This window comes from Phalaenopsis equestris, unplaced genomic scaffold (genome assembly GCF_001263595.1).
Source record: "Phalaenopsis equestris unplaced genomic scaffold, ASM126359v1 Scaffold000002, whole genome shotgun sequence".
Lineage (NCBI taxonomy): Eukaryota > Viridiplantae > Streptophyta > Magnoliopsida > Asparagales > Orchidaceae > Phalaenopsis > Phalaenopsis equestris.
Window position 1 is genome coordinate 35220031 of NW_018164444.1, and position 11683 is coordinate 35231713.

Below are 11683 nucleotides of genomic sequence, written 5' to 3' on the forward strand. Positions count from 1 at the left end.
AATACATCACTAAAGAGTGGAGGGGGAAAAGTTTCCGGTTGTGTTGGACTCGGGTGAGGGTTGGCGCCACATAAGGTATGGTGGAAGGGATAACAGCAGCAGGTTGTGAAGCTGGGTGGATTTATGGTGACAATCGGTGGGTTGGAGGTGTTGTGCTGCAGTGGTAGGATGCAGCAAGGCAAGCGACAAGGAAAAAATGAGGTCTAAGGCGTAGGGAAGGTGGCAACGGGGGGGGTAAAAGAGAGGAGAATAAGGAATGATACACACCACTTCGAGACAAATTATAGCACCTATTTGTCGTCAGACACAGCCCTAGAAGGGAAAAGAGAACGTTGAAGGTTGTCCTAACAAAATTGTCAAGATAAAAACTGAACCCTAACACAAAAAGCAACATATTTATAATAAAAAGATAACTAGAGGAGTACCCCTTGAGCGGTGGCAAGGTCTCAGCCCCTTGTTGAACCAAGGCCCGATTCACCCCACCAGCCCCAGCATCAATTGGTCGATTAAGCAATTAGATGTCAGCAATACCTTTCTTCAAGACCACAACCACTTTACTAATGCATCAACATGTGTCAACCCACCAGGGGTTCATGATCAAAACAATCAAACCAATATATGTTATCTAGAACAAGCTCTATAAAACCTCAAACAAGCTCCTCATACTCGCGCCTGTTTGCGGGAGTGGCGGGGCTTTATCGCTACGTGAAGAAAGCGGAAAAACGGAAGAACGGTCGTTTAGATGAGCCCCTTCATTGAACTTCCCGTCCACCATAAAGTTTTCACTGGCGAAATTTTGAACGCGACGAGGCCGAAGCTTTCAGACCGAGCTTCGGTGTTAAATAAGTAAAAAATTCAATGTTATCCTTTTGATTCATTTCCTTGTCGTTGTGATCAGCTTCCTATCAATGCGATTAGCTTTGGATTTGATTCCCCATTGCTCCGATTAGCTTCTTATCATAATTCGTCGATGTAGTGGCTACAATTTCTTCCTCATCTGCAACGACAGTGACTTCTTCCTCTTCCATGTAATCTTCATACATGGATAGAAGGGATATTCCTTCAGTTTCCGCTGTCATAGCCGCCGCTCACAGAAGAACGAAAAGTTTGATCCGAATTTCCTCCTCACTGTACCTAGTCCTTGTAGCTGGATTTGAGAAGGATTTATACAGGATTTAATGTAAATCCTGCCAAACAACAAAAAAAAATAAATTTAAATCCTATAGACTTTAAATCTCGTTTCTTCTCCATTGTGCTTTAAATCCCGGATTTAGCATATCCCATTGAAATGTAGATTTACGGAATTTAGCGGAACTTATGCGCGTGAAGGGGTTGAGATGAAGGAAGAGAAAGACGAAGGTTGGTCATGTAGGAGCAGAGTGGAAAGGGGAGTTTTACAATTTTCCCCCTGGACAGGTTATGTTCAGATGATTGTTGCATCGTCGAAGAAGAATAAATTGAGCTCGCGATTGAAGTGGATGATGGATTGATGTGAAGAGCTAGTCTTTTTATCTTAGCGCGTAATAATTAAAAGTGCTAAAATGTCAATATAGCATTCTTCAATCAAACATTAATTTATAACTTATGACACGCAAGTTTATAAAGAAGCTTTCTCGTCTATTGCATTTAAACGAGCTCTCAAACAATAAAGCCCCCTCAAAAAAATGCCTTGGCATATCAACAATCTTGTCAATTCTTCCTACCTCTTGGCTACATTAATTCAAAGTAGTATACATTGTTGTTTATCTACTCCCAACAAAAGAAAGAGTTGTATTACAACATACATCAATCACATTATCCTCACGAATAATGGCAGCAACCTCCTTCAACAAATCACGCACCCCCCTTGGCCCAATGGTTAAGAGCTTTATTTCCAACAAAAAGATCTTGAGTTTAAGGCCTAGCACATATGGGTGCATATGTGAGTTTAAAAAAAAATTCCTTCAACAAGTCACCAACAGTTTGCTTCAAAACTTCCTACAAAAATCTTGGATACAACATATATTCTTCGGTGTTAAATTCATCCCTTCCATTCAAGGTATTCAATATCGCAATAAAAAAAACATGACCTTTAAAAATAGACTAACATGGCCAATTCAACAAATCACGCACCCCACTTGGCCCAATGGTTAAGAGCTTTATTTCCAACAAAAAAATCTTGAGTTTAAGGCCTAGCACATATGGGTGCATATGTGAGTTTAAAAAAAAATTCCTTCAACAAGTCACCAAACAGTTTGCTTCAAAACTTCCTACAAAAATCTTGGATACAACATATATTCTTCGGTGTTAAATTCATCCCTTCCATTCAAGGTCTTCAATATCGCAATAAAAAAAACATGACCTTAAAAAATAGACTAACATGGCCAATTCAAAGGATCCCATCACCCCTCAATCACATACCCACCATTCTTGATGGCACCCCACTCAATACATCACTAAATATCATTCTAGATATCCACCTCCAATACCTTGCCATCCCAAGGCCCAATATTGCATTTGTTCTCAACAAACTCTCTCAATTCATGTGTCAGCCTGCCACATACTAACCGGAGTGTTGCCAACAGGATTACTCTATCTTCATGCCATCATTCATCATGGGTTATTTCTTCATCGCAACTCACCACTATCACTAAATGGATTCTTTAATGTCGATTGGACAAATAAAATTACCAATTGGACCGCCACAAGTGTTCATGTTATCTTTCTTGACCTCAATTCTATCTCATGGGGTTCCAAGAAACGGTGCAATATTGCATGTTCCTCCATTGAAGCCAAATCTCGTGCCAATGCCTGTATCACAGCCAAAATCACCTTATTGCAATTTCATGAATCATCATTCTTCTACCCACTACACCCACAAATCTATTGTGATAATATAAGTGCTACCGACATGTGTGCAAATCAATTATTTCATCCGCACTTAAAGCGTGTTGTTATTAACTCCCACTTTGTCTAAGAAAAAGTTCATAATCGAAGCATTAATTTCTACCATGATCCATCTAAACATCAACTTTTCCATGCACTGACCGAGCCTCTCTCTTGTCCGTGCCTTGATCGACTTTAAATCAAGATTGATGTCTTCTTATAGGGCTCCATCTTAAAAAAGCATATTGGAAGAATAAAATAATTACCCTTTTTTATGTATTTTCTCATTTTATGTGTGTGTGTGTTTTTTTGTGCCCTTTTTTATGTATTCTCATTTGTGTGTGTGTGTGTGTGCACATGTGTGGGTGGGTGGGTGAGAGCGCACGAGTGTGTGTGTGTGTGTGTATGTCTATATATATATATATATATATAAAACAAATCCTTTTTTAATTTATTTTGCAATTTACACAAGTACCAAAGTTTTGCCCAATACATAGTTAAAATGGTATAAAGTAATCCAAAAGCTAGCATCATAATTTTTTCAAAGCTAATTTTGCAAAACAATCTTTTTCAAAAGCTAAATGTGCACAAGAGAATTACAATAAAAGTCAGTTGTTAAGGCCACCTATTCTACAAACACCCAACCACCCTACTTGTCTACCAACCAAATCAAGTTCCCACCAACATCAAACAGTTCACAACCAACCCTCCTATTTAGCCTGCAACTTTATCATATCTATACATTCAACCTCCACTCTCTCATATGTTCTTATTATTGTGTTAGTATTGTTTGGGTTGTTCCATAATTCCAAACTTTATCTTCAATGGCTTATCATTATTTTCAAAATATGTCATGACATAGTTGATTGATATTTTTAATTTGATCTTTCATCAATGATGTTTTTGGCTAATCGTATTCACTGAAATGTATGTTATATTCTATCACCAAGTATAAAGTGCATCTTCTATAGAAATAAAAACATTTATCATATTAATGGAGTCAGAGGCACCAAATAATTGATTTTAAGCCTTACTAATGGATATGAAAGTTGGGTATTCATTTACACAAAAACTGAATATCGCATTCATGTGCTTGTGAACATTATAATATTAAGTTCTTAAAGCACTTCGAATGATATTTTAATCCCCTAAAATATTGAGCCAAGATATTGCATGCGTTAGTCAGCCAGGATAGGGAAGCTAAGGAGATGGTTTTTATCCATGTTAGAGCTCTTCCATGTCATTTTAAGTACATAATTGATCAAACTCATATGATTAATCAGGCTATTGGTTCAACATGATGTTCTACATAACATACCTCATTTACAAGTATCTAGTGCCCCCTAATTTTGTGGCATGTTGTTGAAGAATAATGAGGATTGTATGCCATATTCCTTAAGGTACAAAAAGCTATATGGTTATAATTATAGAAAGAAAATCAAAGGCTAGCTATAAGTGATGGTAATGAAGCTCAAAATTATAATGTGGAACATCACTTTTCCTTGTTTAATTAACGTCAACGAAACAAAATCATGTGTGCTACCCTTCTGCTGTGAACAATGATATCTTGAAGAGCCAAGGGCAGGCTGCTGAAAAGTGCTACAAAAACAGGTATGTCAATGAGAAGCACAAATTGTATTGCGCACTTGAAATATTTTTAAAATTGAGGTGTTGGATCTTAGAAGTACAAAGAAGCTAAATAGCGTCACAAAACTAGGTCTTCCTCTTAAGTTGCATTCGAAAATGTGAGAAACAAAGTTCAAGATAGAACGAACATGCCCTTACCCGCGTTAAGGTCCTACAAAGGCTTGGCGCCAAACAAGTGCACTTGGAAGCTACAACGAAAGAGACACCGCAGCAAAACACATGCAGACAACGAAGGATAAGAATACAACAGTTCGCAACACCCCGCCCAACCACCCAAAATCCCACCAATTATCACCAACTAATAAAAAGGAAAAGAAGCCTATTTATTTCAAACTAAAGAATAATAATCCTTAAAAAGAAAAGGTAGAAGAGAAAAATAAAATGCGCTCAATGATGCCAGTACAGCTGTAGATCTGAATCAAACCAGGGTCTCGTGATTGTTCTAGATGTCAGTAAAAGAACAATGTCTCTAAAAAACGCACGAAGCAGAATTCCTTCAAACGGGTTCCACGCAGCCTGCTACTTTGATGAGGAAAGAAAGGAGCACGATGGAGTGCTAACATTGATAAAGTAACAACGAGAGATCTGCAATGGTGAGCTAATTGGCTAATATAACAAAACGAATGCCCAAGCTGCGTACTCTCTCCTCCCAAGTGCCAGCAGAAAACCTATCATGCTTCAAACAATAACCCGATCCCCCAACACAACAAAATGCGAGAAGACGGAACCAAAACAATCATTCTAAAAAACAATTGAGCCTAGCCCCGTATGACGTTAAAAACCATTTGCTTCGTGCCAAATAACTAAAATAAGAGTCGAGAGGCTGGAACACTCATTATAAAGTAGCAGAGATGCGTACCCCATGAGGCCGAGATCGGCGGCGTTTCCGTGAGAGTAGAGCAGCGTCGACGAGGCCATGGGGTTACGAATATAGACTGCAACGATCTCTGTTCCCCGTCGCGTCGGTAGCTGCATCACTTCCACATTTTCACGGTGTGGGAACCGGCTAAGCGTAATCAGACCCGTCACTGACTCCTTCACTAGCTCGTAAGTAGGCGGGCTGGGTGGGAAGAAGGCCAGCTTCGCCGCCATCGATGAGGTCACTCCCCCCATTTTCTCTCCCTCGCTCGCTCTCTCGGCTTACTTGCAGTTCCACTGAGAAGTGGAAGAAAACAAAAGTGGCTCCGGTAGCCTAATTTTTTATAAATAAATTTATCTTTATGTTACATGAACTATAAATTAATTTTTTTTTTTTAGTAGATAATGAGCGAAGGAGTTATCACGGCCTTGCATAATTAAGATAACGGTCGTTTAAATATATAGCATTTAAACACTATTATTTATAAATTTAGCACCCTCTTCCATCCATTTTCTTAATTCTCCCTCTTATTTCCAATTTCTTTTTCATTTTTATTAAATTTGCAATAATTTGACCGCAAAAATATATTAATTCGATAGCTCAAAAATACGAGATTGTTAATTTTGTACATAATAATATTTTGAGTGCTATGTTTGTAATTATCCCTTAATTTGATGAATTTGATTAAAAATAATTATATAGCTTATAAGATTTAATTTGAATTAAAGTGCTGTTCGCTGCTATATATATAATTCAAAAATCAGATTATCTCTCCTTAGAACTCAATCATAAATCTCTGTGCAATACATACATTGATTTTAAGTATTATATATAATTATTTATAGCTTAAAAAATGATTTAACTTTCAATAAAATATATGCATGCAATTTTGTACAACATTATTTCGAGATTGGTAGCGTGTGTAATTGTGTGTATCTAATTTGATAGTATTTCTCTTGTTGAAACAAAATTATATATTATATGAAATGTATACGTCGGATCCCTTAAGGACATATGATTACATATAGAGGTGTCAAAAATTGACTCGATACACCAACTCGAGTGGAACGCAACTCGAAAAAACTTGTTTAAGGTTGACCCGAATAATTTTTGGGTCAGGTTCCGATTAAAGATCCTAACATCTTTAATTTTTCAGCTAGAGTTTAGGTTGACCTGTCAATCCAAAAAAGACCCACCAACTTTAAATTGACTTGAAATCGACTAGCCAACCCGGAATTGACCTGAAATTGATCCAATTTTTAACCCAACTAACGGTTATTCCATATGTTAACCAAGTTTTACGAGTAGTGTTTGGGTTGAAGGCAGGTCAGGTTCAAGTTGTGATTTTTTGCTCGTGTAATATTCAGGTTGGGTCAATTTTTGTGTCCGACCTTAACTTGTCCCATTTACCTAAATTGACACCCTAATCCCATATAATTCGTGAGCTTATGCAATTCGGAAGAGATCTTGTGAAAGACGCGGAAGGTAACTGAGGAATTTTTAGAAAGAGAGAAAGAGAGAGGGAGAGTAAAGAAGAGCTCGAGACAAACCCCACACTTTTCTCCCCTTTTACTCATATTTATATACCACAGAGACTTTGTTTCGGTGCAAAGGTCTAAAGAATAAAATAAAAACCTATGTCATATGTTGTACAGTATGGAGCATGAGTAGACTTATGTGATAAGATAATTGGAAAGAATGTCATGCAACCAATAAATGAACATATAAATGATGATGGACTATAGTTCACTTTCTTCTCCCTCAAAGAATTATTTGTTGAGCTCAGTGTTACAGCCAGGTAGTTATCAACAAGCTTGGTAGAAGGATTCATCTAGTACATGCGAACTTAAAAAAATATTGAGAGAATGCAAGTGAGCTAAACTGGAGGAGCTCGCCCAAAGGTTTATGGTCTATGAGATCGATTGGAGGAACTCGCATGAACGCTGACGAGCCTCGGAGGTACTCGTGAGTCCTTATAGGAGATAAGAAGCCCGACAGTTTTCCATCTCCAAAAGTATGACTAATGAGTATGATTTGTACGAACAAAACCATACCATTAAGTGCATGATCAGTGGGTTCGATCCATTAGCCGCATGAGGCCCATGAAGTACTTTGATTTTTTGTTGCTTAAAGAAACTCATTTTTTTATATAGATTTAGTTCTTTGATAGCTTTAACATTTTAACAGGATACTGCAAGAAGAATTAGAGAATAAATTACCTCTACATATGCTTAAGGGATGAGAGGATAACAGCAAGCATTTTGCCCTGTCGGGTTTGTCCTGAGACATATTTGTTCATATTCAATCAAAATGGTGTTTTCTACCACTAGCTATTCCTTGAAGAGTAGCCACAGTATTTCACTATTGAGCTCAAACTTTCCTTCCTCTAGGAGCTTAGAAGCTACCTTTGCAAGGAGTATTCTTGAATACGCTTGAGTAATAATGGACTATTTCTCATTCAAGAGAGCATTTGCTTTTTAATTATTCTTTTTTTATGACCCAAATGGCATAGAGAAGGATTTCTTATTGATTATTCTTGTTGAGTTAACCTGATCAAAAGTGCATGTTGTCATGGAGGTGTGACTTGTTTTTGTCACTAATAGATATGCACTCCTAAAGAATGGTGGAATAGAGTATGAAGAGTTCGAGACTTCTATGTTATGAAGGGTATGTTGGTGTTATTGTGCTAAGATTGTTACAGACTAACTATCAAATCATTTGAAATAGGTATCAAATTGACATTTGTTTTGCCCGTCAATGCATTGTTACCTTCTCACAAAAAGAAAATCACATTGGTAACAACGAGATTAATTTCAACGGTTATAATAAGAGTTTATCATGTTAACTCCATGTGTGATATTAAATAGTTGTGCAAGTTCTTGTTGAGACTTGCAAGATCCTACTTATGCTCATTCCCTTTGTTGTCAAGAATCTACTGTTACTTTGATCTTGGTCTGAAGGCAAAAATTTTCAAAGAAGAAACGGGTGTCTCGATGGAACTGTTGAAAGCAATCATGCAGCAAAGACTGAAGAGAGAGAAGCATTCTTAGAGTTCCCATGATTTGAAAGGAAAGAATGGTGATGTAAAGAACCCAAAGCCTATTGAGGCAAAAGAATGATCAGACAGTCCTGTGGGGAGCATAGAGACCCCAATTATAGTTTTGGAAGTCAATATGAATGAAATGACTCCAAAAAAAAGCTCATGTCGCTGGCCATAGAGCCTACTCATAGTGAGCCAACAATTGTTGTTCTAAAAGCTATTATTGGGGGAAAATTTTATGTTCTTCTGAAAGACTTGAGAGGTTCTAATATATTTACGCTTCTATTGTCAATTTCTAGTAACTAGGTGCCACTTTTCTATATATTTTCAAGTTTTAACTAGTTATTGATCTTGATACTCTAATGCCTTGTTTTGAGAAATTGGTTGACCATCGACATGACTTGAATCCAGTGACAATTCTCAAGAATTTTGCTATTAAAGATGTTAATAGAATGGAAGATCGAGATTTGGCTGACTTCTGACGAGCTCACTCCTAAAGGTTATATCAACTATCTTTTTCTTATTGTGACAAAAATCTCATACTTCATGATTGTTTCTTATTTGTATATGAAAGGATTGTAAAGAAGATTGATGTAGGTGAGGGTAGCCTCATGGAAGTGAAGTTTTTTGCCTCTAAAGGACAAACTCCTCTAACGAAGGAACCAATGGACATTGCTAAGAATATACCATTGGTAGTGGATACTATAACTACTTCTTTGACTATTCGTGGTGTCAACTTCTTTGACCATGTAGGCCACTTGAGAAGTGAGTTGTTTCAACTTGTAAGGAGTTGGAAAAGACCAATGAGGAGCCCGTATGATCTTGGGAGGATCTCGTAGTAGTTCTAAAGGAGTTGGTGGTTGCAAAAGATAAGATAGTGCACCTTAGAGATAGATTGCTCAAATTTCAGATCATGTCATGGATATAGAAGATGACTTGTTGAGAGCCAAGGAGCATGACTTTTCTTTAGAGAATAAGTTGACAAAGAGCTTAATGAAAAATCAAAAGATTTGCAGAGAGTTATAAAAATTAAGGTCATTGTTGTTACTCCTTTGTCTTTGAGTTGAATTATCCCATTTTGTGCAGTTTCTTGCAGAAGACGGTCAATTGTGAAGAGACGTGTGCTGTCTGGAAAAATTGCTCTAATCGATGTGAAGAATCACGATATGGGTATATTCTATAAGGATTGTGATTGTATTTTTTTATTTTTCATTTTATGTGTAATGTTGTCTGACATTAAATATTTTAAGCTTTTTTATATGAAGAGGATGTCTTGGATAGTCTTTGATATCACGATATGTGCAAATAGTTCATGATGGTGAATAATTTAATATGAGATAACCTTTCAATCTTCAAACGGTCTTTGACCTATTGCACTTTTACATTTATAGATAATATTTATGTTTTTACCCCTATGATTGCATAAGAGGGTACAACTTGGGGGCTCAAAAGCTACTCCTTCAAGGTTTTCTTGCTGCCTAAGGGGTTCCAATCTGTTTCATAAGATAGTTGATTATTCCTTGGTTATATACCTAATCTATCTTATTTACAATAATAATTTATTCATATCCTAGTATGTAAGCAAGTCTTTTCTACGTGTACACACTATAAAATGAATCAATGAAAGTAATTGGACTGCATAGCTTTTTTTAAATTTTTTGTGCAAGATGATTTTATTTTGTATGCACGAGTGTGGTCACATTGCCACTTTTTAGGGATAGATTATTTTAAGGTCATCTCTGCTACACGTCTTGTGGAATTCTATGTCAAGATATCTAATTAGTTTGTACACATATATAGCAACTTGTTCTCTAATGATGTAAGCCTAGTCCACAAAGGATCAAGTTTTCAAAGTGCTTGATTGCAAGATATGTCATTAATCATGTTTATGACCAGATCATTTTCTTTGAATAATCATTCCTTGACACATAAGTTATAAGACATTGAGGTCCTTCTTTTGACTTTCTCTTACCATAATGAGAAATTATATTGAAGTTCTCTTACCACTAAGCATGTATACCATATTCCACTAGAAGAAGTACGACTTCAGTTCCATGTGACAAAACGAAGGGATTTTACCTAATACAAGTGGAGGGTGTGGTGCATGACGCCCACAATAGAGAGGGTAAGATTTTAGTTCATTATTCTTTCACTCCTTTTATCTTTTTTAGAAGATTAAGGATAAATTTGTTGGCAACTTCTACTTGTCCATTAGTTTTTGGATAATGTATTTAACTGTACTTGACTTATACATCTTGCTCGTTATAAAAGCTCTTAACCTTTTTATCAGCAAATTGAGTATCATTATCAGTGATGATCATAAGGGGTAGTCCATATCGGCATATGATGTCAGTCCATATGAAATTGCGAACTAATTCATCAGTAATACTTACTAATGGCTTGGCTTTAATCTATTTGAAAAGTAGTCAATCGCCGCAAGGATGAATTTTTGCTATCATTTGTTCGGATGAAAGGGACAAAGGAGAACCATTCCTCGCAACATGAAAGGCCAAGGGCCTGCAATTGATTGAAGTAAAACTCCTTTATTTAGAGTGTTTTTGGGTATCCTCCAAGATATAATCAATCAAAGGAATACATTACTTTGGGAGTGCTCTTGACCCAAAAACAAAAAGTGTTCTTTTTGGTTCTTTAGTTTGGGTGGCTTACATAGGGATCTTTTGTGGATATTGGCTTCAATGTATTTGGATCTGATCTTGTTTGGGCATATGTTTTTGACCTATCACATGATGATTATTTCTATATAAGCCCTCTATGTTTCTTTTTAATGGTTTGTCCATCTTTTTTTTCATATATCTCTTCCTTTTTATTCCTCTCCTCTTCAAGTTGTTTTTACGATTTGGGAGGGAGATTTATTATAATGGGAAAATCCTACAACGATACTAATAGAAATGCTTGTGACTCTGAGGTTAAAAAGAACAAAAAATAAATACTCTTCTAAAGGGCGTTTAAAATAGTTTAACATTTGCTAATAAATCATCATAGTTCACAAAGATAAGCTTGAACAAAGTTTGAATAAGATGTGAAATGTGAGTTGGGTTCAAAATGTCTACTACGAGGTTTAACTAAAGTTCAAATAAGGCTCAACATCCTTTGAATTGATCAAGCTATAATATTATTCAATTTTCACGAACACTATATAAGATATACAATTACAGCTACAACTCAATTAATATCAACAACAAATAAAAATACTATTGCTCGAAGATAATGTGATCATAAGTCAATCATCATTTGAATCAAAGATGCTTAGA

General features: G+C 36.3%; 1 protein-coding gene across 1 annotated transcript in view; it reads right to left on the reverse strand.

Moving 5' to 3' along the window:
* LOC110025989 (protein ABHD17B-like) overlaps window positions 1-5694 on the reverse strand; it is a gene marked incomplete in the record, with an annotated part of 60579 nt that extends 54885 nt beyond the window's left edge. The window contains 1 exon segment of the mRNA XM_020726716.1: window positions 5379-5694. Within this exon segment, the coding sequence (XP_020582375.1) occupies window positions 5379-5625 (247 nt within the window).
* Window positions 5695-11683: the final 5989 nt, after the last annotated feature.